General features: G+C 43.6%; 1 protein-coding gene and 2 long non-coding RNA genes across 3 annotated transcripts; 2 read left to right on the top strand and 1 right to left on the bottom strand.

The window, feature by feature from the left end:
• Window positions 1–245: 245 nt before the first annotated feature.
• Window positions 246–16,246, bottom strand: LOC148124929 (uncharacterized). The gene is made up of 3 exons (XR_015744820.1): window positions 16,130–16,246; window positions 6,402–6,467; window positions 246–269 (listed from the first exon to the last, which is right to left on the bottom strand). It is a non-coding gene; the product is annotated as an uncharacterized LOC148124929 (long non-coding RNA).
• Window positions 9,808–16,341, top strand: LOC148124928 (trafficking regulator of GLUT4 1-like). Its single transcript, XM_087939970.1, has 2 exons — window positions 9,808–10,458; window positions 15,409–16,341. The coding sequence occupies exons 1-2, from the start codon at window positions 10,153–10,155 to the stop codon at window positions 15,607–15,609; spliced, it is 507 nt and encodes a 168-aa protein (XP_087796096.1). The 5' UTR covers window positions 9,808–10,152; the 3' UTR covers window positions 15,610–16,341.
• A 3,816-nt stretch (window positions 16,342–20,157) lies between these two features.
• Window positions 20,158–23,586, top strand: LOC113448216 (uncharacterized). Its single transcript, XR_015744821.1, has 2 exons — window positions 20,158–20,733; window positions 22,671–23,586. It is a non-coding gene; the product is annotated as an uncharacterized LOC113448216 (long non-coding RNA).
• The last annotated feature ends 2,933 nt before the right edge of the window (window positions 23,587–26,519 follow it).

Raw genomic sequence — 26,519 nt, 5'->3', positions numbered from 1 at the left:
GTCTGAAATCCTATTAATTGAGAATTCTGATTCTTATCGATCCCCAGATTACAACAAAAGCTTGGGAAAAGGTAAATATATCCGTTTTGAGGCTACATGTGAAGCATTGGCTCATTTGGTGGTGAGCAACACTGCTTATTGTCAGCATTCCTACTAAGAAACTCCAACCCAATAAACTCAATAAAGCTTCATGTAGCTTTCCAATTCCCCACACACATTTGACTCCAATTGTAAAATGTAATGCCATCATAGAAATATCTCGGTCTTGCCTTTCTGTATCATTGATTGTACTGTCACATTGCCCTAATTGTTGGAAATTATTACATAATATGTTCTGTCACATTGCTCTTGATATCATTCTTTTGTGCACTGCACTGATATAATGCAAAGTAGGACTTTATTAAATGTATGAAGTATAATTCTGTGAAGATTTGTTTTTGTTTAAGCTTATGTAAATTTATAATATAAACTTATGTGAAATAAATACTAATGTGTGTCCTTATTCTTATGTGTGTTCTGGCCCTTATGTATGAAGGAAGGAGAATGAAGAGGGAGGGAGGGAGGGAGGGAGGGAGGGAAGGAAGGAAGGAAGGAAGGAAGGAAGGAAGGAAGGAAGGGAGGAAGGAAGGAAGGAAGGAAGGAAGGAAGGAAGGAGACTATAATGAGAGTGAGGGAGGGTCCAAGGGAAGTCCTGCCTTAACACTTGGCCACCAAAGGTGCCCCCAACATGAATAACGTTGAGCTGGCCATGCCCACTCTAGCCACACTCATCTGGGCAACACCCACCTTCGCCCCCCAAGGTCAAAAGCATCCCAGATGCAGCCCTCAATGAAATCGAGTTTGACACCTTGATCTAAAGAAATTAACTTGGCAATTCCCAACTCCCAGACTTCCTGAATCTTAAGTATTAGGGACATCTCTCAGGTTCCTCTCAGGTGTCATCTACATGGGGTCATCTACATGGTACCAGGACAGAGCTATCGATCCTTCCCTCCAAGCTGAAGTGAAGCCACTAATGATCACTCTTAGGCTGCCATCCGTCAACCCTGAAGCTGACCTGACCGAAGCCATTTGGTCACTTCAGTGTTGCCACACTGGAGCTGAGGGATAGGGATGGGGGGTGGGATAAAGTTATCTGGGGCTTGGTATCCAAAACAAAACACTTTCCTTTGGGAACCAAAGACATTTCCACAGGTGGTCAGAGAGAGGAGGAGTGATGTTACCTGGCAACCAGGAGGCACCTTGATTGGACCATGTGACTGTTTGGGAAAAAGGAAAAAACGTCCCAGATAAAGTGTCTCCTTCAGTATCCAGGAAGCTGAGTGCAGCAGGATCTTTGTTCTGATGGTCCAACCTCCGTCCTCCCCTGCCCAGCCTCCACAATCACATGACTGCATTTTGTCCACTCAACATCAGCCCATATTTACAGTTGTTTGCAGTGTCCTTCAGTCACATGATTGTGATTTATGTTTGTTTTGGGGGTTTTTTTTCCAGAAACTGGCATTTACTTCCAGTTGGCTTCCAATTTTTAGCAAAAATTGACCCCTGGTGAACAATGGCTTAGCCAGTTTCATTTAACAACCGTGTTACTAACTTAACATTTGCAGCAAATCGTTTACCAACTGCCAGAAGTTGGGCAGATCGAACCTCACCAGGCTCCAGGTTGACTCAGCCTTCCACCCTTCAGAGGCTGGTAAAATGAGGACCCAGATCGTTGGGGGCAACATGCTGACTCTGTAAACTGCTTAGAGAGGGCTGTAAAGCGGTATATAAGTCTAAGTGCTACTGCTAACTGTGGCAAGAAAAGTTGTAAAATGGGGCAAAAGTCACTTAACAAATGTCTCTCTTGAGTACGGAAATTTTGGACTCAGTTGTGGTCATAAGTCAGGGACTACCTGGCTTTTATAGGCTGGCCTCCCTTGGAAGACAATTGCACAAGATGCACGTCCATTGCTTGGAGGAAGCTTTGGGCAATGACATCCTTATATGTGTGGTGACAGGGTTGTTTTTCCTTTTTCCCAATTAGTGGGAGGCGATAAATCCAGCCACTGTGTAAGAGATTGAGCAGTCAGTAAGATGGTGGAGGGAAACACTGGACCCAGAAATAAATGTAGGGGGTGTCCAGACCCTTTTCCTATTTTCAGTTGTGAAGCGGAAGGCCTGTTTGGTAGGAAAAGCTTCTCTAACTCACCCTTACTGAGGGGGGGAGATTGAGGAACTGGATTTATATCATCCCCCACTAGGGGACTATCCCTTCTTTGCCAGTGCTGCCCCACCCAGTCAAGATCCATCTCTGCTTAATCATGGCCACGTTTCCCCACACCATATAAACCTTACCCTACAACAATAAGGAACTTTTATTTCAGAGGGCGGAGCAATTCTACCATAAAGTCAACCACCTGTCTGAAGCCAATCTGCAGAAAAAAAAGAAGTAGTTTCGGTCCATGAGAGAAAGACTCTAGCAAAGCAAGAGGAGTGAGGATTGAAAAGTGCAGCCAAGGGAAAAGAAGAAAAAGAATCAGCAAGATTTGGGGGAGCATCTGAAAAATAACAAAGAGTCTGCTGAGAAGCGAGGCGAGACATTGCAGAACTTCAAGGAAGGGAAGGAGAGGAGAGCAGGCTGCGAGATGAGCAATCCAGGGAACGAGAAGACATCTCAAGTAAATGAATCGTTTCATCCTGGACATCAGCCTGATCCCATGAAATCAGCTGTTAATCCACCGCCTCCAATGTATCAGCCATCTCCCTCTATGCCACAGCAGTACCAACCTTATGCTGGACCTCCTGAAACCATACCTATGCAGCCTCAACAAACCATCCTCATCACAAATGTCCAACCTGTCCATGTACGAGATTATTTGGGCTACTCCATCTTCACCCTCCTTTGCTGCTTCCTCCCCTTGGGCATAGCTGCTCTGGTTTTCTCTGTAAAGGTGAGTTTCAAAGAGAGAGGGAGGGGGAGAGAGACAGAGAGCGCTTCGTTTTTGCTGGCACAGGCATCTTCAACCATTGTCTCTTACTCTCCTTACTGTATTAGTTGCTCTCTTCCTAGCTTGCCTTCCATTTTCTATCATTTTTTGACCCTTTCTCTTACTCATTCCTCCTTTCTCTATTGCTTTCCACTGTTTCTTTTTCCAATTATCTGGTTTTATACCCATCCTCTCCAAATCTTTCTGTAATTCCCTTTCCTGTTGCTTAACCTTCAGAATATTCTCCCCTTGATTTATTACATCAATCATTAACATTTTAAATTTATTTTCCTTTTTGTCCTTTTGTGTTGTTTGTTGTTTCCTTTGCTCTGTTTTTCTGGTTTCTCTTTTATTTAAGTAGTCTTCTTCCTCCTGCATTCCTTGTTCTTCTGTAGTTTGCATCACTATTTCTAAATTTTCTTCCATGCTCTGTATTTTATTCCATAAGTCCAAGCTTCTGTTTATCATTTCTTTCTTAGTTTGAAGTTCCAATACTATTTCTTTGCATATTTTGCTTATTTTTATTTTGCATAATTTATTTTTATGTCCAATTATCCAATTGTACTGCAATCTTTATTTAAACCAGCATCTTTCTTTGATCTTTGAAGCCAATATCCTTAAGTCTTTATTTCCCGAGTTTAATCATTCTATTACTTTTCAAAAAATCCAGGGATAGTATCTTCATATATTCCTACACTATCTTAATGTTAATATTTCCACTTTCTGGGGTCTTGTTGTAATACAGTTCCTTTTATTTTCCATTAAATCCACATTAAGTAGGTCATAAAGTTTAAAGGATCTATAGGATTTTTCTTTAACAGCAGGTGGCAGTCTTATTCCAGTTTTTACTTTCCACCTTTTTTCCCCATTTCTTTAAACTTTCATCAATTTTGCTAGTTTTTTCAAATGTTATTGTTTCCTTTTTCTCACAGTCAATTTCAGCATTTTAAATAATGCCTATCCAATGCCAAATCCTGTACAATCACCAATTCCAATTTTATATTATTTTTTGTAAAAGTTTTCTCTTTGAATTATTTCCTTTCTGTTTAAATTTTAAAGATTAAACTCTTTATGTTTCTCAAATATTTCTGTAACTTTAAGATTGCCGGTGGTCCAGTTCTCTGTGAGATCTCTTTCCTGTTATTTTTATTGGGTTTACCTTTTGTAGTTCAAAGTATTTTCACCCAGTCCACACACCATTCACTGCTTCTTCACTCCAGCACAGTCTGAGGTTTTCAGACTGACACCTGTCTCCATGGCAGCCATTTTGGCTACAGCTACAAGCTTGTCTTTGGAGAGGGTTTTCCTTACCAGGGAGGAGAGATGTGGTTCCCCTCTACCTGTCAGGGAGTCCCCCTTTCCTCACCCCCTCGAGGTTGGTTCTGGCCTTTATTGGGACCCTCCAATAAGGAAAGCTTGAAGCGAAGTCACGGACAATTGCCGACCTCCCTCCAACTGCGAAGGAAGTACAGGCAGAAGTTCAAACTCAATTTTATTGAGGGCCACATCAGGGTTGTATTTGACCACAGGAGGATGGGTGGGTGTGGCTAGGGTGGACGTGGCCAGCTCAATGTCACTCATGTCGGGGGCACCTTTGGCAGCACAAGCACTTTGCCACTGAAAAGGGAGCTTGGGGCCTTCTGGAGTTCTATTTTCACTCGCAGAGAGTTTCAGGAGGCCGTTGCAACCAAAAATGGAGCACCAAGTTTTGCTGGCAGAAGCCACACGTGCCCATCCTTGGCTGTTTCCAGAGCAGCCCTGCGGGCCAGATTTAATTACTCAGCAGGCCAGATCTGGAACAAGGGCCTTAAGTTTGACACCCCTAACCCAGAGAACTGTTTCTTTAAAGATTCAAGCAAGCAGCCTAATGCTGGATAAATCTGTGTATAAACAAGAGATAACAGGAAACTATCCCTCCTGGCTGATAGAGATTGGCAATGGTTTCTAACCTGTTGCTTTGGATGTGTGGTCGAAAGACATGTAACCACTTGATTTCAACATGAACAGGTCTCCAGCAGCTGCCAGGTTCCTTTTGTAAAAGAGTCCTTTTTTTTCCTGCAAGAAATCTATTTACCTGTCATTGCTGTTACTCTGTTTCCAGCGCAACTTGCTTTGAAAACTCTCACATCACCCAAAGCCCTGTGCAAACCCTCCATTCAGTCTGATGAGCGAAATCGATTGGAGTAGTTATCAAAGATTTTGATTTCTAAAATAGGGTATATGGGTACAAGTGCACCAAATGGATAAAAAGGGATTCCACTGAATTAACTTGAGACCCAGGCTGATCTTGTCCCTTCTGCAATAAGATCAGTGCTTGCAGAAACACATAGAGAATAAACACTCTTTTGTTTCATTCTTTTGTTTCATTCTGTATATAGTGCATTCTTCTTTATCTCCTTCTTTCTTACATGCTTTCTTCTCTTCTTGTTCTTCTTTTCCTCTCTCCTTCTGCCTTCACGCTCACCATTTTAAAAATCGTGTTCTCATACAAGTTTTGACATTTGTCTCCTGCTTGCTCTCCCACATGCCCAGAGTCAACCAATTATATGGGTCTCAATAATCTTCTTTTTACCTCTTTCCTTCCCCTCCCCCCACCTCAGACTCAAGGGGCCAATCAAAAAGGAGACATCGCGTCTGCTAAGAAATACTCCAGAGTGGCACTCATCTTGGATAACACGGCCATTGGATTGGGGATTGCAACGATCATTGTGGTTACTGTTTTAATGTTTGTTTGAGCATCATAGCTGTGACCACAGTTACCACAGTTCATCAGAGAGGCTTTGGAAATTACAATCCCTGAAGACAGCATATTATCTTAAATGATTTCTGTTCTTAATACACGGAAGAGAAGTCAGAAATGAAACTATCTAAAATCAAACTATGGTTTGGTCTTTGAATTAATGTAAATCGTGTAAAACGCTTGGTGCAGAATCTAACCTTAGGCGGTCCTTCAGACTTCTCACTATTTCACACATGCTTTGCTGGCAACACCTAAGAACTACACCATAATACACTGAAGACAGTATTGGGCAGTCTGAAATCCTATTAATTAAGAATTCTGATTCTTATCGATCCCCAGATTAAAACAAAAACTTGGGAAAAGATCCATTTTGAGATCACATGTGAAGCATTGGCTCATTTGATGATGAGCATCACTGTTTATATTAAAATACATGTTATAAATTCTAAATCTAATTCGTATGAAATGGATGAAATACACTAGATGTGAGAACTGTAATCCCGATTTGTTGTAAATCTACCATAACGATATTCCTCATATTGTCTCTGGAACAATCCTCCATGAGACATTATCATTACATATAAGACCCAGTGATGTCACAAATCAAAAGTGAACAATCTGGTATCTTAGGGCTTCATGTAGCTTTCCCAATCCTGATGCACATTTAACTCCAAATTGTAAAGTAGGAATACCTTTCTGTATCATTGTTTGTACTGTCACATTGCTCTAATTGTTGGAAACTATTACATATCATGAATCTGCCCTTCTGTAACTCAATAAGATTATTTGGTGCACTGCACTGATGTAATACAAAGTAGAACTTTATTAAATGGAGGAGAGTGAAGGTGTCAGGCTTCCAAGTAATGAAATCCATGTTAAAAGAAAAATAACAAAGTCCATCTTCAATAAGATTTCTTTTATTTAGGAAAACATCACATTGGCAAAGTCCATGGTAATTCCAGATCTGACTCAACCTGGAATTACCCCACAATATTAGAAGTTAGAAACCCTCCCCCTCAAAAGTCACATTCCCCAATAGAAGTAATACAACGTTGCTTGATGTCATAAATCTCCACCTCCAGCGCTAAAGGGCCCCAAGCCCGGACAGCTCATTTCCCACGGGAAAGAAGATCCCCTAGCCATAACAATCTATTTATCTCCACTTCTCCCCCCTTAAGAATGTGTCAAGCCTGCAACTTTTCCCCCCATGACTATCACAGGGAAAATAAGAAAAAGAATATATACTAAGACAAACTAAAATGGCTACACTTATGACAATTTTGGGCTTGACAGAGGGTGAGTCTGAGGGAAGTCCTGCCTTTAGCACTTGGCTACCGTATGTGCCCCTGACACGAGTAATGTTGAGCTGACCATGCCCACCCTAGCCACACTCACCCTGGCCACACCCACACTGGCCCCCCAAGGTCAAAAGCAACCCAGATGAGGCCCTCAATGAAATCAATTTTGACACCTTGATCTAAAGAAATTACCTTGGCAATTTTAAGATGCATGGACTCCCAACTCCCAGAATTCCTTAATCTTAAGTATTGGGGACATCTTCCAGGACATCTCTATATGGAGACATCTACATGGTAGCGCTGTCATCTACACGGAGTCATCTATATGGTATCAGGACAGAGCTATCAATCCTTCCCTCCAAGCTGAACTGAAGCCATTAATGTTCATCCTTAGGCTGCCATCTGTCAATCTTCAAGCTGACCTGACCGAAGCCATTTGGTCACTCCAGTGTTGCCACACTGGAGCTGAGGGATAGGGATGGGGGGATAAAGTTATCTGGGGCTTGGTATCCAAAACAAAACACTTTCCCTTGGGAACCAAGGACATTTCCACAGGTGGTCAGAGAGAGGAGGAGTGATGTTACCCGGCAACCAGGCGGCACCTTGATTGGACCATGTGACTGATTGTTTGGGAAAAGAGGAAAAACTATTACTTTTAATTTGGTGAAAACACTGGGAACCTTAAGAGTCGGTGTTTACCAGATGTGAACCAGATGAGCCAATATGCTAGACCCAATAAAACTCTTCTTTGAGGAAACTACCTTCCTCGGAGTCTTGTTTCCTATGAGTGCATCACTGACACCACCGTTCAGCCAATTCTGACTCCATCCAACAGCAACATCATCTAACCCATCTTTTCACCATTTTATGAAGAACAACAAACTTTGCCAAAGGTGTTGCTACTTCCCAGGTAAAGCGTCCACAAAGAGTTCCCCTTCTTCAGGATCCAGGAAGCTGAGTGCAGCAGGATTCACGTTCTGATGGTCCAACTTCCGACCTCCCCTGCCCCCCTGTCCAGAATCACATGACCGCATTTTGGCAACTCAACATCAGCCCATACAGTGATGATATTCAAAAAATTTTACTACTGGTTCTATGGGCGTGGCTTGGTGGGCATGGTGTGGCTTGGTGGGTGTGGCATGGTGGGCATGGCAAGGGAAGGATACTGCAAAATCCCCATTCCCTCCCCACCCTACTAACCTGCTTTACAGCTCCATTCTCCTGTGCAGGGCAACAAAAGAAGATAAAGCCAATCAGGTGGGACTCAGAGGGAGGCAGAGAAGAGATGGGGATGGAGCTAATCAGAGCAGATATTTGCCGGTTCTCTGAACTACTCAAAATTTCCACTACCGATTCTCCAGAACCTGTCAGAACTGGCTGAATATCACCTCTGAGCCCATGTTTATAGTTGTTTGCAGTGTCCTGCAGTCACACGATTGTGATTTATAAAGTCTCTTTTTGCCAGAAACTGGTGTTTACTTCCAGCTAACTTCCAGTTTCTGGCAAAAATTGGCCCATGGTGACTGATTGGACCATGTGACTGATCATTTGGGAAAAGAGGAAAAACGTCCCAGGTAAAGTGTCCACAAAGAGTTCCCCTCCTTCAGGATCCAGGAAGCTGAGTTCAGCAGGATTCACGTTCCGATGGTCCAACCTCCGTCCTCCCCTGCCCAACCTCCACAATCACATGACTGCATTTTGTCCACTCAACATCAGCCCATATTTACAGTTGTTTCCAGTGTCCTTCAGTCACACGATTGTGATTTACGTTTGTTTGTTTTTTGCCAGAAACTGGCATTTACTTCCAGTTGGCTTCCAATTTTGGGCAAAAATGGATCCCTGGTGAACAATGGCTTTGCTTAATTACAACAGTTCATTTAGTGACCATTCAAAGTTACAACAGCACTGAAAAATTTGACTTATGACCGTTTTTCACAGGTACAACCTTTGCAGCATTCTCATATGATCATAATTCAGATGCTTGTCAACTAATTTGTATTTATAACAGTTACAGTATCCCGGGATCGTACAATCCATTTTTGTGACCTTCTGACAAGCATAGTCAATGGGGTAGCCAGTTTCATTTAACAACCGTGTTACTAACTTATCATTTGCAGCAAGTCACTTAACAACTGCCAGGAGTTGGGCAGATCGAACCTCACCAGGCTCCAGGTTGACTCAGCCTTCCATCCTTCAGAAGCTGGTAAAATGAGGACCCAGATTGTTGGGGGCAACATGCTGACTCTGTAAACTGCTTAGAGAGGGCTGTAAAGCGGTATATAAGTCTAAGTGCTATTGCTACTGCTAACTGTGGCAAGAAAAGTTGTAAAATGGGGCAAAAGTCACTTAACAAATGTCTCTCTTGAGTACGGAAATTTTGGACTCAGTTGTGGTCATAAGTCAGGGACTACCTGGCATTTATAGGTTGGCCTCCCTTGGAAGACGATTGCAGAAGATGCACATCCGTTGCTTGGAGGAAGCTTTGGGCAATGACATCCTTATATGTTTGGTGACGGGGTTCTTTTTTCCTTTTTCCCAATTAGTGGGAGGCGATAAATCCAGCCACTGTGTAAGAGATTGAACAGTCAGTAAGATGGTGGAGGGAAACACTGGACCCAGAAATAAATGTAGGGGGTGTCCAGACCCTTTTCCTATTTTCAGTTGTGAAGTGGAAGGCCTGTTTGGTAGGAGGAGCTTCGGTAACTCACCCTTACTGAGGGGGAAAAAAATTGAGTAACTAGATTTACGTCATCTCCTGCTAGGAAAACTATCTGTTCTTTGCCAATGCTGCTCCACCCAGTCCAGATCCATCCCTGTTTATTCATTGCCACACTTCCCCACATCAGACAAACCTTATCCTGCGACAATAAGGAACTGTTATTTCCGAGGGTGGGGCAATTCTCCCCTAAAGTAAATCACCTGTTTGACGCCAATCTGCAGAAAAAAGAAGTTTCCCTCCATGAGAGAAGGACGCTAGCAAAGCAAGAAGAGTGAGGATTGAAAAGTGCAACCAAGGGAAAAGAAGAAAAAAAATCAGCAGTATTTGGGGGAGCATCTGAAAAATAAAGAAGAAAAGTCTGCTGAGAAGCGAGGCGAGACATTGCAGAACTTCAAGGAAGGGAAGGAAAGGAGAGCAGGCTGCGAGATGAGCTATCCAGAGAACGAGAAGACATCTCAAATAAATGAATCCTTTCATCCTGGACATCAGCCTGATCCCATGAAATCAGCTGTTAATCCACCACCTCCAATGTATCAGCCATCTCCCTCTATGCCATACCAGTACCAAGCTTATGCTGGACCTGCTGGAGCCATACCTGTGCAGCCTCAACAAACCATCCTCATCACAAATGTCCAATCTGTCAATGAACCAGATTATTTGGGCTACTCCATTTTCACCCTCCTTTGCTGCTGCCTCCCCTTGGGCATAGCTGCTTTGGTTTTCTCTATAAAGGTGAGTTTCAAAGAGAGAGGGAGGGGGAGAGAGAGAGAGAGAGAGAGAGAGATGATGATGATGACTAACTTTGCTTTGCTGATGAGTGTGGCCAATGCTAGTTTAATCTTAGTAAGAGGTAATAGTTGTTGCAGTGAACTGTGAACCAGGAACAGGACTCTAGAAGAAGAGGGAATAAAAGGAACAGAGCAAGGGGTTGGGAAAGGGGAATGAACTATACAAAGTTTGTTAACAAAAGTCCTTACTCAGAGCTCAAAAACAATTCAAAAAAGGAAAGTTTGCTTTGCAGAGATAAGAGCTCCTTTCAATGCACTATCAGGCTGCCTTAACTTAAAGTATTGTTCAAGTACTATTAAATAGAATTGCAAGCAGAAGCATGGATGAATGTGATAAAGGGTATGCAGTCTTCAACTTATGACCAGAATTGGGACCAGAATTTGTTGCTAAGCAAGGGTGGGGCACCTGATTTTATTACCTTTATGGCCACAGTTTTTAAGCAAATCACTAAAGCCATCAAGCGAATCTCCCAGTGATTAGGAAATCCAGGTTCTTCCACTGATTGTGTTGGAAGCCAGCTGGGGAGGTAGCAGATAATGATTGCATGACACTGACCCCTCCAGCATGCTGACAACACTACCTGTAATAGAATAGGATTCGTTCTAGCGAACATGTTGTGTTTTTTTAAGTGTTTCAGATATCAAACGATCGTGATTTTTTTTAAAGGGGAAGGGATACCTCAGAGAAGTGCATTAGACCTGCTGATTTGAATGTTAGCTGAAATAAGTTTTTTTTAAAAAAAACATCAGAATACTACTTTTGTAGTCTACTTTGGATGACTAGGAATTGGAAGGTGCAAGAGTTTGCAATAGAATTGATGGCTTGCCTTTCCTATACTGACTCAAGGGAGAGAACCCTAAAAAGAAGTTTTTCTCACGATAGCATAATGGTGAAGAGATGTCAAAGGCCCTAGAGGCCCAATCAAGTATTTTCTACCAGCAGAATTATACAGGCAAGCACTAAATCACCTAATGAGTTTCCATGGCAGATTATGGACCTCACATGGACTTCGTACTTTTTCTCCAATAACATAATTATCTTTTACGTGTCCTTTGCTCCTTCCTTCCTTCCTTCCTTCCTTCATTCCTTCCTTCCTTCCTTCCTTCCTCCTTTCCTTTCCTTTCCTTTTCTTTCCTTTTCTTTTATCTATCCTGTTCAGGATAGTTTGTAAAAATTGTAAAATGCAAGCCAGGCCGGAAGCCTACTGCTCTTAGGATAAGATACGTTATAGGACAGGTGTCGATTTCATTGAGGGCCAAATCAGGGTTGGGTTTGATGGGGCCAGGTGGGCATGGCTTGGATGGGCGTGGCCAGCTCAATGTCATTCATGTTGGTGGCAACTGTGGTGGCCTAGGCAGGGATCGGGAGATCTTCCTGCAGCTGTCTGCCAGCAAAAATGGAGCTCGGGAGGACCATAGACCTCCTAACCTCCATTTTTGCTGGCACAGATACCATGGCTGGTCCTTCGCTGTTTCCAGGGTGGCCCAGTGGCCCAGATCTAACCACCCTATGGACCAGATCTGGGCCCCAGGCCTTGAGTTTGACATTCTTGCTATAGGAACAGTTAAACCAACCCCTTGAATTGGCTCTCAATGCCTGTTTACAACCAATGAGCAACAAAGAACAGGCATGTCGCTGTTACTTACTCTTGATAGTAGCTGAACTACTGTATTTTGCACCAAAGACACAAAGTCCAAGTTCTTTCGAAGGGCAGACCCATTGAATACATATTGAAGCAAGAAAACCACATGTAGGCAAAAAAAAATCATGCAGTCAGTTTCTTCTAAAAACATCTGAGAATCAGAGGTGCTATTTTAGCTAACACTGCTGGATTTTATGCATCTGGGTCACAACATGTCTTCATGCAACAGCAGGGGATGTTGGAGAGAACATTGGAGAAAAAAATGGGCATCAAATTGATGACCAGATTCTTATATATAGAAAGGTACAGAGATGACCTTGGAGAAACCAGATAGTTAAAAAACAGGCTTTAAACCCAGGAAACAAGGGAAACCTGAGAAAGAAACTCAAATGCCCCAATTTCCTGAGAAATAAGAGGGGTGGAAGGGAAAACAACAGCCAGATTTTGAATAATCTGATAGTGTAGCCATGGTAGGATTCAGCTGGTTTGCACCAGTTCAGATGAACCGGTTGTTAAATTAACCACCTCCGCTATCAAAGTGGATCCATGGCGCTGTGCTGCAATGGAGAAAGAGGCAACAAAGCAGCCAGCATAGGGGAAGGAGAAGGTTTCATTCCCTCTTTCTTCTCCCTCCACTTCCTCCTTCCCTCGTGCTGGCTGCTGTGTTGCCCGTTTCTCCATAGCAGTGCAGTACAGCGCCCAGGATCCATCTTGATAGTGGGGGATGATTATTTAACAGGCTTTAAACCCAGGAAACAAGGGAAACCTGAGAAAGAAACTCAAATGCCCTAATTTCCTGAGAAATAAGAGGGGTGGAAGGGAAAACAACAGCTAGACTTTGAATAATCTGGTTGTGTACTAGTGGTGGGATTCAGCGGCTTCTCACTAGTTCAGGAGAACTTCTTAAATTAACCACCTCTGCTATCAAGGTGGATCCAGGGCGCTGTGCTGCAATGGAGAAATGGGCAACAAAGCAGCCGGCACAGGGGAAGGAGAAGGTCGCTTTCCCTCTTTCTTCTCCCTGCTCCTCCTCCTTCCCTCGTGCTGGCTGCTGTGTTGCCCGTTTCTCCATAGCAGCGCAGCACAGCGCCCAGGATCCATCTTGATAGTGGGGGTGGTTAATTTAACAACCTGTTCTCCAAAGGTCAGGTTGGCCATCTTGGGAGACTTGTCCCATATGTGTGGTGGAGTTGGAGGACGGGGATGAGTCACACCTCCCATGACAACCAACTTGACCCTGGGCAAACCCAGTTGTTAAATTATTTTACACTACTATTGCAATGTAGCGTGCATTACGCAAGAAGAGTTCCAGTCAAATTTATGAAACCTGTTTCCTGATCCGAACTGGCTCAAAGGCTTCCATCCCCTCAGAGGTGAGATCCGTCCCCCACTTTCTTGGCCTTTCAGAAGAGCCTTAAAACTTGGCTCTGTCAGTTGGCTTGTCACCCTGATGAGGACACTCTATGCTGGAGGTGGTTGAGAGGGAAAAAGAGAGAAGACTCCGCCCACATAACTTTTTGTCCTCTTGGTTTTCTTGTCTCTATTTAATTCTTTCTCGTTTTAATTATTTTTTATAGGTAAGTTTTTATTATTCTATAAGCCACCAGGACTCCTTTGACAGTGAGAAGGGCATCAAATAAATAAATAGAACTTTGTACACTTTGACAGAAAATTTGAGCAAGAGACAGAGACCAAAACATTGCAAGATGGTGTGAACATCTCTGACAAGGGCCATTTGGTTTATCAGGAATTTTGATGCCATGATTAGTCAGGGTGTGCAAATAACCTAGGACAGGGCTATCAGACTCGATTTCATTGAGGGCCACATAATGGCTGTGTTTGACTTCAGGAGGCCAGGTAGGTGTGGTCATGGTGGCCATAGCCAGCTTGACGTCACTCATATAGGAGGCATCAATGACAGCCCGAACGCTGTCCCAGCGAAAATGGAGTTCGGGAGGGCCATGTGTGGCCCTCTGGAGCTCTGTGTTTGCCGACAGAGGCACCGCAGGTCAGTCCTTCACTGTTTCCAGGGCAACCCCACAGGTCAGATACAGTCCACAGGCCTTGAGTTTGACTTCCCTGACCTAGGAGAACTGTTTAAAGATTCAAGCAAACAGCCTGATGCCGGATCAGTCGGTACATGAACTGGAGAAAACTGGAAACTATCCCTCCTGGCTGACAGAGATTGGCAATGGTTTCTTAACCTGTTGCTTCGGATGTGTGGTCGAAAGACATGTAAGGTTTCAACATAAACAGGTCTCCAGTAGCTGCCAGGTTCCTTTTGTAAAAGAGTCCTTTTTTTTCCTGCAAGAAATCTATTTATCTGTCATTGCTGTTGCTGTTTCCAGTGCAACTTGCTTTGAAAACTCTCACATCACCCGAAGTCCTGTACAAACCCTCCATTTAGCCTGATGAGCTAAATCGATTGGAGTAGTTATCAAAGATTTTGATTTCTAAAATTGGGTATATGGGTACAAGTGTACCAAATGGGTAAAAAGGGATTCCACTGAATTAATTTGAGACCAAGACTGATTTTGTCCTTCTGCAATAACATCAGTGTCTGCACAAACACAAAAACATACACTAGTGGTAGGATTCAAAAAAAATTACTGCCAGTTCTGTGGGCGTGGCTTAGTGGGCATAGCGTGGTTTGGTGGGCGTGGCCTGGTGGACATGGCTTGGTGGGTGTGGCAGGGGAAGGACACTGTAAAATCTCCATTCCCGCACCAGCCCATTCCTGGGGGAAGGATACTACAAAATCCCATTCCCTCCCTACCTCACTATCCTGCTTTCCAGCTCCGTTCTCCTGTGCAGGGCAACCAAAGGAGACCCAGCCGATTAGCTGGGAGTCAATGGGAGGCAGAGAATCGATGGGGTTGGTGGGGCCAGTCAGAGGTGGGATTTGCCGGTTCTCTGAACTACTCAAATTTTCTGCTACCGGTTCTCCAGAACTGCTCAGAATCTGCACCTCTGGCCCTCACAGAATAAATACTGCGCTCATCCATCTTTGGTTTCATTCTGTATATAGTGCATTTCTCTTTACCCTTTTCTTCCTTTGCCTCTTCCTTGCGTATTTCTTTTCTTCTTGTTCTATTTTTCCTCTCCTTCTGCCTTCAATTTACCATTCAAATAATTGTGTTCTCATGCATGTTTAAACATTTGTCTCCTCTTTGCCCTCCCACATGCCCAGAGTCAATTATATAGGTCTCAATAATCTTCTTTTTACCTCTTTCCTCCCCCCGCCCCCCCAGACTCAAGAGGCCAATCACCAGAGAGATATCGCATCTGCTAAGAGATATTCCAGACTGGCACTCACCTTGGATCACACGGCGCTTGGATTGGGGATTGCATCGATCGTTCTGGGTATTATTTTGGTCATTGTTTTAAACACCGTAGCTGTGGCCACAGTTACAACAGTTCATCAGAGTGGCTTTGGAAATTACAATCCCTGAATACAGCATATTATCTTAAATGATTTCTGGTCTTAATACGCGGAAGAGAAGTCAGAAATCAAACTCTCTAAAATCAAACTACATTCTTTGAATTAATGTAAATCATGTAAAACGCTTGATGCAGAATCTAACCTCAGGCCAGTCCTTCAGACTTCCCACAAGTTCACACATGCTTTGCTGGCCACACCTACGAACTACCCCATAATACACTGAAGACAGTATTGGGCAGTCTGAAATCCTATTAATTGAGAATTCTGATTCTTATCGATCCCCAGATTACAACAAAAGCTTGGGAAAAGGTCAATGTATCCGTTTTGAGGCTACATGTGAAGCATTGGCTCATTTGGTGGTGAGCAACACTGCTTATTGTCAGCATTCCTACTAAGAAACTCCAACCCAATAAACTCAATAAAGCTTCATGTAGCTTTCCAATTCCCCACACACATTTGACTCCAAATTGTAAAATGTAATGTGATCATAGAAATATCTCGGTCTCGCCTTTCTGTATCATTGATTGTACTGTCACATTGCTCTAATTGTCCGAAATTATTACATAATATGTAATAATGTCCAATAACTTCATATCATTCTTTTGTGCACTGCACTGATATAATGCAAAGTAGGACTTTACTAAATGTATGAAGTGTAATTCTGTGAAGATTTGTTTTTGTTTAAGCTTATGTAAATTTATAATATAAACTTATGTGAAATAAATACTAATGTGTGTCCTTATTCTTATGTGTGTTCTGGCCCTTATGTATGAAGGAAGGAGAGTAAAGAGGGAGGGAGGGAGGGAGGGAGGGAGGAAGGAAGGAAGGAAGGAAGGAAGGAAGGAAGGAAGGAAGGAAGGAAGGAAGGAAGGAGACTATAATGAGAGTGAGGGAGGGTCCGAGGGAAGTCCTGCCTTAACATTTGGCCACCAAAGGTGCCCCCAACATGAGTAACATTGAGCTGGCCATGCCCACTCTAGCCACACTCATCTGGGCAACACCCACCTTCGCCCCCCAAGGTAAAAAGCAACCCAGATGCAGCCCTCAATGAAATGAATTTTGACACCTTGATCTAAAGAAATTAACTTGGCAATTTTAAGTTGCATGGACTCCCAACTCCCAGACTTCCTGAATCTTAAGTATTAGGGACATCTCTCAGGTTCCTCTCAGGTGTCATCTACATGGGGTCATCTACATGGTACCAGGACAGAGCTATCGATCCTTCCCTCCAAGCTGAAGTGAAGCCATTAATAATCACTCTTAGGCTGCCATCCGTCAACCCTGAAGCTGACCTGACCGAAGCCATTTGGTCACTTCAGTGTTGCCACACTGGAGCTGAGGGATAGGGACGGGGGGTGGATAAAGTTATCTGGGGCTTGGTATCCAAAACAAAACACTTTCCTTTGGGAACCAAAGACATTTCCACAGGTGGTCAGAGAGAGGAGGAGTGATGTTACCTGGCAACCAGGTGGCACCTTGATTGGACCATGTGACTATTTGGGAAAAAGGGAAAAACATCCCAGGTAAAGGGTCTCACATGACTGCATTTTGTCCACTCAACATCAGCCCATATTTACAGCTGTTTGCAGTGTCCTGCAGTCACATGATTGTGATTCGTTAAGTTTCTTTTTGCCAGAAAGTGGCGTTTAATTCCAGCTGACTTCCAATTTCTGGCAAAAATTGGCCCACGATGAACAATGGGTTTGCTTAATTACAACAGTTCATTTAGTGACCATTCAAAGTTGCAACGGCACTGAAAAATGTGACTTACGACCATTTTTCTCAGTTATGACCTGATCATAATTCAGATGCCTGGCAACCAACTCGTGTTTATGACCGTTGCAGTGTCCCTGCAAGTCAGGGACTACCTGACAGTTATAGACTGTCCTCCCATGGAAGACGATTGCAAAAGATGCACATCCGTTGCTTGGAGGAAGCTTTGTGCAATGAGATCCTTATATGTTTGGTGACGGGGTTCTTTTTTTCTTTTTCCCAGTTAGTGGGAGGCAATAAATCCAGCCACTGTGTAAGAGATTGAGCAGTCAGTAAGATGGTGGAGGGAAACACTGGACCCAGAAATAAATGTAGGGGGTGTCCAGACCCTTTTCCTATTTTCAGTTGTGAAGCAGAAGGCCTGTTTGGTAGGAAAAGCTTCTCTAACTCACCCTTACTGATGGGGGGAGATTGAGGAACTGGATTTACATCATTTGTTTCTAGGGGAATATCCGTTCTTTGCCAGTGCTGCCCCATCCAGTCCAGATCCATCCTCGTTCTTTCGTTGCCACATTTCCACCCACCTGACAAATCTTATTCTATGACAATTAATTTGGTCACTCCAGTGTTGCCACACTGGAGCTGAGGGATAGGGATGGGGGGGATAAAGATAGCTGCGGCTTGGTATCCAAAACAAAATACTTTCCCTTGGGAACCAAGGGCATTTCCACAGGTGGTCAGAGAGAGGAGTGGTGTTACCTGGCAACCAGGTGGCACCTCAATTGGCGCACGTGACTGATTGCTTTGGAAAAGGGGAAAAACTATGACTTTTAATTAGGTGAAAATTTCTGGTACCTTCAGAGTCGGTTTTCTCAGATCTGTGCCAATATGATAGAACTGATAAAACTATTCTTTGAGGAGTCTACCTTCCTCGGAGTCTTGTTTGCTACGGGTGCATCGCTGACACCATCAATCAGCCAATTTTGACTCCATCCAACAGTAATACCATCTAACCCATCTTTTCACCATTTTATGAAGAACAACAAACTTTGCCAAAGGTGTTGCTGCTTCCCAGGTAAAGCGTCCACAAAGAGTTCCCCTTCTTCAGGATCCAGGAAGCTGAGTGCAGCAGGATTCACATTCTGATGGTCCAACCTCCGTCCTCCCCTGCCCACCCTCCACAATCACATGACTGCATTATGGCCACTCAACATCAGCCCATATTTACAGTTGTTTCCAGTGTCCTGCAGACACATGATTGTAATTTACAAAGTTTCTTTTTGCCAGAAACTGGTGTTTTCTTCCAGGTGACCTCCAATGTTTGGCAAAAATTGGCCCACGGTGAACAATGGGTTTGCTTAATTACAACAGTTCATCTAGTGACCATTCAAAGTTACAACGGCACTGAAAAATGTGACTTATGACCATTTTTCACAGGTACAACCTTTGCAGCATCCTCATGGTCACATGATGATAATTCAGATGCCTGGCAACCAACTCATATTTATGACAGTTGCAGTGTCTCAGGATCACGCAATCCCTTTTTGTGACCTTCTGACAAGCAAAGTCAATGGGGAAGCCAGTTTCACTTAACAAACAGGTTACTAACTTATCATTCGCAGCAAATCGCTTAACAACTGCCAGAAGTTGAGCAGATCGAACCTCACCAGGCTCCAGGTTGACTCAGCCTTCCATCCTTCAGAGGTTGGTAAAATGAGCACCCAGATTGTTGTGGGCAACATGCTGACTCTGTAAACTGCTTAGAGAGGGCTGTAAAGTGGTATATAAGTCTAAGTGCTACTGCTGCTGCTAACTGTGGCCAAAAAAAGTTGTACAATGGGGCAAAAGTCACTTAATAAATGTCTCACAATTACAGAAACTTTGGACTCAGTTGCAGTCCTAAGTAAGGGATATCCTGGTATTTATAGGCTGGCCTCCCTTGTAAGACGATTGCAAAAGGTGCACATCCGTTGCTTGGAGGAAGTTTTGTGCAATGACATCCTTATATGTTTGGTGACAGGGTTGTTTTTTTCTTTTTCCCAGTTAGTGGGAGGCGATAAATCCAGCCACTGTGTAAGAGATTGAGCAGTCAGTAAGATGGTGGAGGGAAACACTGGACCCAGAAATAAATGTCCAGACCCTGTTCCCATTTTCAGTTGTGAAGTGGAAGGCCTGTTTGGTAGGAAAAGCTTCTCTAACTCTCCCTTACTGGGTGGGGGGGGGGGGACACTGAGGAACTGGATTTACATCATCTGTTTCTAGGGGAATATCCGTTCTTTGCCAGTGCTGCCCCACCCAGTCCAGATCCATCCTCGTTCATTCGTTGCCACATTTCCCCCCACCAGACAAATCTTATTCTATGAAAATTAAGGAACTGTTATTTCCGAGAGTGGGGCAAGTCTCCCCTAAAGTAAACCATCTGTTTGAAGCCAACCTACCGACCGAAGAAGTTTCAGTCCATGAGAGAAGGACGCTAGCAGGAGTGGGAGTTTACTGGTTCGGACCAGTTCTATAGAACTGGTTGTTATGGTTCTACGCAGTTCAGAAAACCGGCCAATCGGGCTCTGGCTGGCCCCGCCCCTCTCCGTCCACCCTTCCCTTCCTGCCCAGTCAGTCCTTATCGCACGTGTGCGACGTCGCGCACCTGCCTGACATCATTGACAGCAGTATCCCCGCCCAGTAACTCCTTAGAGAATTTCCTTTTTCTTCCTTCGCAATGATCAGCTGTTCCAATGATCGGCTGTGCCGGAATCCCCCTCACTGTCTTACTCCTTCACCCAGGAGGCTTGCCTGAGGTCCAGGAGACAAAAAGTGGGAAGAGGAGGAGGAGGAGGAGGAGGAGGAGGAGGAGGAGGAGGAAGCCATGCCCATCCAGTCACATGGCCATGCCCAACTAGCCACTCCCACAGAACCAGTTGTTTAAAAATTTGAATCCCACCCGTGGACTCTACCAAAGCAAGAAGAGATAAAAGTGCAACCAAAGCAATAGAAAAAGATCAGCAGGACTTGGGGAGCATTTGAGGAAAAAAATAAAGAAGAAGAAAAGTCTGCTGAGAAGCGAGGCGAGACATTGCAGAACTTCAAGGAAGGGAAGGGAAGGAGAGCAGGCTGCGAGATGAGCTATCCAGAGAACGAGAAGACATCTCAAATAAATGAATCGTTTCATCCTGGACATCAGCCTGATCCCATGAAATCAGCTATTAATCCACCGCCTCCAATGTATGAGCCATATCCCACTATGCCATACCAGTACCAACCTTATGCTGGACCTGCTGGAGCCATAGCTGTGAAGCCTCAACAAACCATCCTCATCACAAATGTCCAACCTGTCAATGAACCAGATTATTTGGGCTACTCCATCTTCACCCTCCTTTGCTGCTGCCTCCCCTTGGGCATAGCTGCTTTGGTTTATTCCATACTGGTGAGTTTCATTGAGACAGGGAGAGGGAGGGAAAGGAAGAGGGAGAGGGAGGGAGAGGGAGAGGGAGAGAACACTTGACTATGGGGATGCTATGACCGCCATAAGTGCAAGGAACAGCTGTACTTCACTTTTTTTCAGTGCCAGTGTAACTTGAGCTGTTCATTAAACGAGACAAGATGACCTGTAATAGAATATGATTCCTTCCAGCAAACATATTATATTTATTTTTAAAGTGTTTCAGATATCAAACTATCATGATTTTTTTAAGGTCAAGACATATATCAGAGAAGTGCATTAAACGTGCTGATTTGAATGTTAGCTGAAATAAGTTTTTTTTTTTTAATTTAACAACCGGTTTGCATAGGGTCAGGTTGACCATTGTGGGAGATTTGTCCCATGTGTGTGCCAGAACTGGGGGACCAGGTTGGGTCATGCCTTCCACGACAGCCAATTTGACCCTGGGTGAACCGGTTGTTAGATTATGTGAATCCCACCACTGGTAGTGTAGCCTGCATTACTCAGGAAGAGTTCCAGACACCTGTTTCCTGATCAGAACGGGTTCAAGGGCTAACATCCCATCAGAGGTGAGATCCGTCCCCACTTTCTTGGCCTTTCAGAAGAGCCTTAAATCTCGGCTCTGTCAGTTGGCTTGGCGCCCTGATAAAGACACTCGGAGGAGGTTGATGGGAAAAAGAGAGAAGAGACAAACCCACATAACCGTTTGTCCTCTTGGTTTTTTGTTGCTGTTTAATTCTTGCCCGTTTTAATTGCTTTTATTCCATATACGCTTTTATTATCTTATAAGCCGCTATGAATATTTTGACACTGAGGGGGGCATCAAATGAATAAATAAATAGAACTTTGTACCCTCTGACAGAAGATTTGAGCAAGAGAGATAATCCAAAAAATTGCAAGAAGGTATGAATACCTGTAACAAAGACCGTGTGGCTTAGCAGGAATGTTGATGCCATGATTAGTCAGCGTGTGCAAATAACCTAGGACAGAGGGGTCAAATTTGATTTCATTGAGGGCCACATCAGGGTTGTGTTTGACCTCAAGAGGGTGGGTGGGTCAGGGTGGGCATAGCCAGCTTAACATCACTCATGTCGGGAGCGCCTATGATGGCCCAAGCACTTTCCCAGCGAAAAGAGGGCTTGGGAGAGAAATGAACAGCCATCTGGAGCCCCCTTTTCAGTAGCAGAGGCACCGCAGGCCAGTCCTTCACTGTTTCCAGGGCAGCCCCATGGGTGAGATTTAAGCACCCCAATAACCTGTTGCCTTGAACGTGTGGTCGAAAGACATGTAAGCACTTGATTCAAACATAAATAGATCCCCTGCAGCTGCCAGGTTCCTTTTGCAAAGGAGTCCTTTTTTTTTCTGCACGAAATCTATTTATCTGTCATTGCTGTTGCTCTGTTTTTAGTGCAAATTGCTTTAAAAACTCTCACATCACCCAAAGTCCTGTGCAAACCCTCCATTCAGTCTGATGAGCTAAATCGATCGGAATAGTTATCAAAGACTTTCATTTCTAAAATAGGGTATATGGGTACAAGTGTACCAAATGGATAAAAAGGGATTCCACTGAATTAATTTGAGACCCAGGCTGATCTTGTCCCTTCTGCAATAAGATCGGTCTTTGCACAAACACACACACACACACAGAGAGAGAGAGAATAAATACTACGTTCATCAATCTTTCGTTTCACTTTGTATATAGTGCATTCCTCTTTACCTCTTTCTTCCTTACATGCTTTCTTCTCCTCCTGTTCTTTTCCTCTATCCTTCTGCCTTCACACTCACCATTTTAAAAATCGTGTTCTCATGCATGCTTTGACATTTCTCTCCTCTTTGCTCTTCCACATGCCCAGAGTTGACTAATTATATGGGTCTCAATAATATTCTTTTTACCTCTTTCTTTCCCTTCCCCCCCACCTCAGACTCAAGGGGCCAATCAACGGGGAGATATCGCATCTGCTAAGAGATATTCCACAGTGGCACTCATCTTGGATCACATCGCCGTTGCATTGGGGATTATACTTACCACAGTGACTATTGTTCTCGTCTTTGTCCAGCATTGAATGTGTGACCACAGTTACAACAGTTCATCAGGGTGGCTTTGGAAATTACAATCCCTGAAGACAGCATGTTATCTTAAATGGTTTCTGGTCTTAATACAAGGAAGAGAAGTCAGAAAATCAAACTCTCTAAAATCAAACTACATTCTTTGAATTAATGTAAATCGTGTAAAACGCTTGGTGCAGAATCTAACCTTAGGCCGGTCCTTCAGACTTCCCACAAGTTCACACATGCTTTGCTGGCCACACCTAAGAACTACCCCATAATACACTGAAGACAGTATTGGGCAGTCTGAAATCCTATTAATTGAGAATTCTGATTCTTATCGATCCCCAGATTGAAACAATAGCTTGGGAAAAGGTCAATGTATCCGTTTTGAGGCCACATGTGAAGCATTGGCTCATTTAGTGGTGAGCAGCACTTCTTATATTAAAATACATGTCATAATTTCTAAGTCTCATTCATTTGAAATGGATGCAACACACTAGATGTGAGAGCTGAAATCTGCCATAAGGATATTCCTCATATTGTCTCTGGAACAATCTTCCATAAGATATTATCATTGCATATAAGACCCAGTGTTGCCATAAATCAAAAGTAAAGAATTTGGTATCTTAGGGCATACACCTGGTTGCAGTGGAGTAAGAATTATTTTCATTAAAAATAGCCAAGGAGGGAAGAGTTAAAGCACTCCTCATCGCATACCCACAATTCCTAAACTGAAATGGCTACTTGGTATTTAAGAAAAAATAAAATAAAATATAAAGACTGGCATGATTTCAAGCCCTGTAATTATTGTAATGCCTATGTTGGCTTGAGGTATACAATATGCAATGTGCAAAGCATTTTGACTCCTCTCAGCACAATTCTTTTTTCTTTTTCCCCTGGCTGGCTTGAATTTATCGCTGAAGGAAAGAATTGAATGATGAGAGCAGGTCTTCCCTGGAAGGACATCGGTTTCCTAAGGAGAGATTGATCTATAAGACAAGAGAGTCCTTATAGAACAAAGGGCGAAGAACTTCCATACTTCTCCATAAGAAGGTGGGAAATCTATTTGGACAACTCCTTTCCCTTTATTGCAATGTTGTCCTTCTGTTGTTTCCGTTGAACTGACTCACCTCTGAGAACCTTCAGCCAGGGATGAGATTCAATTTTTTTAACAACTGGTTCTGTGGGTGTGGTTTAGTTGGTGGGTGTGGCTTGGTGGTCATGTGACTGGCTGGGTGTGGCCAACTCAACATTGAGGCACACATCTCCTCACCTGGCCTCTCATGATCAGATAAGAGAAGGCTTAGCCTGCAGCTGCATAATGGGTAGAGAAAGACGCTCAGGAAGAATCCTAACGTCTCAGGCTGTAAAAGAGACAGTGGTAGACAAATACCTCAATAATGTTTGGCTAGACAATTGGTGAAATGTAGGCTACAGAATTATCCAAGTGGGCTGAGATCTGGTTAGAATACTGTACCACAAAATGCTGGATCAGTTGCTTCTCCTTAAACTAGCTTAGAGTGAGGAACCTTATCAAGATGGTTTGGAAGAAATCAGTTCTATAAATGACAATAAGTAGGGAGAGAGTTAATGCATGTGGGGAAATGTATTAACTCTCAGTAACTTCACAAAATGGAAAACTAGGCAGAAACAGACAATGCACTGGCATAATATTCCATGCAAAGCATAATTCAGATAAACTGATTGAATCAGCAGTGTCAGACTACTTCAAAGCAAAATGGTGCAATGTAATTAATGATAGTGGTAATGGAAGCAGAATCTCCGCCACAAAAAGAGATTTTTCTCCTTTATACAGCAGTTATTAGTTCTTCTCTTCTGTCCCTCTCAGAAAATGTTGTTGGCAAAAGGAAGTAGTCCAACTGAAAGCCACAAAGATCTTCCGATGGAAAAATGTGGAAAAGGGAGCTATAGGTAGTAGGATTCTGCCACTCGGGAGTTAGACGAGACTGGTAATTTGTGCCCCTAGGGAGCAACGTAAGGTCTAAAGGGAATGTATCACTGAATTGTACATTATAGACTAAAGTAGAGCTACGCAGAGTTGCTTAGATGAGATGGATGATACAACTTGAATTAATAATAATTACTCTGTTTGCACCTTTCATCTGAGTCTTGAATCTGAAAACAATTAAATGGGAGTGGGTAACTTTGAGGGTGAACACTCTTTTCCTTGATGGAGATTTCAGAGAGAGACTCATTGCTCATGTGCTTGGATTGCTCTTCCTGGATTTTAGGACACCTGAGCATTTGGGTTCAATAAAGTCAATGATGGATCCTCAGAAGATTTCCAGAAATGTTATTCTTCAGTTATTAAAAGATGTGAGACACAGTGTCTGTGCATTTGTGTGTGCAAGTATGAAAGTCTATCTACCTACAACAGGGGCACAAAAACAAAGGCCTGAGGCCTACCAACATGTGTTCTACACTCAAGGGTGGGATTCAAAAATCCCAGCAACTGGTTCGCTGCCCAGTGGCTGGGTGGGCATGGCCATGATGGGCGTGGCCTACTGGAACTTCCAGGAGGACCATTTTTCACCTTCCCAAGGGTCCAGAGGCTTCCCTTGTGCCTCTTGGGAATCAAAACTGGCCTCCCCCAGGCTCTGAAAGCCCTCTGGAAGCCGGAAACAGGCCCCGTTTCTCAATTTTTGATACTTCCATTACTTCTGGTAGAGGTGTTTTTCACCTTCCCAAGGGTCCAGAGGCTTCCCTCAGGCCTCTTGGAGGTCAAAAATGGCCTCCCCAGGTTTCTGGAGGCCCTCCAGAAGTGAGAAACAGGTGTGTTTCCAGACTTCCGGAAGGCCCATTTTTCTTCCTCCCAGAGCCTCCACGTGGACCCTGCACTTACCTGCATCAAAAATGGGCCATGTGGAGTCTCCTGGGAGGGGAGGGGTGGGAGGGGCCAGCCAGTCGGTTCAAATAACGGTTCGGCAAATCAGATGCAAATTTAACATCCAGTTCACCTGAACCAGTCCAAACTGATAGAATCCTCAGAGCACAAAGGTTGACACTTATTTGAATTTTGGAAAATTCTCAATGGGAGGACAAATGCAATTATTGTATTTCTTAAAACCCTTAGTCCAGATTTTCTCCACCCTCACTACCTAGTGGTCTTTTCACCTGAAGCAAACCTCCTTTTCATTTCAGCAATCCCCACCCCCCACCCCAAACTGGACCATTACTTTTGTAATTAAATTCTGAACATGCCCATATAAACCTGATCTATTTGGATTTTATTTTATTTGGGCTTATTTAATTAGCCTTTGGACTAACAGATGTTCTACATCAAACTCCAGCCTGGCACCCCTTTCCATAGGTCGTGTCCAGTATCCATCAGTCTGGCTGCCTAATTATTTATTCCACCCACTCCTGATCCCCAAGACATGGTGATGTCATCCCGCTGGAAAGCCAGAGCAATGCGTAGCGCGGTCTCTTAACAAGATAAAAAAGAAGCAAACTGCATTATAAGGTATCGCGTCAAGCAAGCAAGAGAAGGCTTGCCAAGTACAAGAAAGGAACAGAAACAAGAGTTGGAAAACAGACATTAGGTACCACCAAGGAGTAAAACCTAAGCAGCTTCACTGCAGGGCAGTGGAAGTGGAAGAAAACCAGAAGCCAAGATAGGATCCCGCTGGCTGTGACAAAAGAGAGAGAGAGAGCAACTCTGCATGATGACCAACCCAAGCTATGAAGCCCATATTCCTGTC

Source organism: Pseudonaja textilis, chromosome 10, assembly GCF_049901715.1.
Source record: "Pseudonaja textilis isolate UNSWEBS1 chromosome 10, rPseTex1.2, whole genome shotgun sequence".
NCBI classification, from domain to species: Eukaryota; Metazoa; Chordata; class Lepidosauria; order Squamata; family Elapidae; genus Pseudonaja; species Pseudonaja textilis.
Note: the sequence above shows the minus strand (reverse complement) of the source record. Positions and strands in the feature narration are given on the sequence as shown.

Bases quoted from the DNA above. Each gene is read 5' to 3' on its own strand.
- LOC148124928 (XM_087939970.1), top strand. From the start codon at position 10,153: ATGAGCTATCCAGAGAACGAGAAGACATCTCAAATAAATGAATCCTTT. The intron at 10,459-15,408 runs GTGAGTTTCAAA...CCGCCCCCCCAG, and splicing joins CTTTGGTTTTCTCTATAAAG to ACTCAAGAGGCCAATCACCA.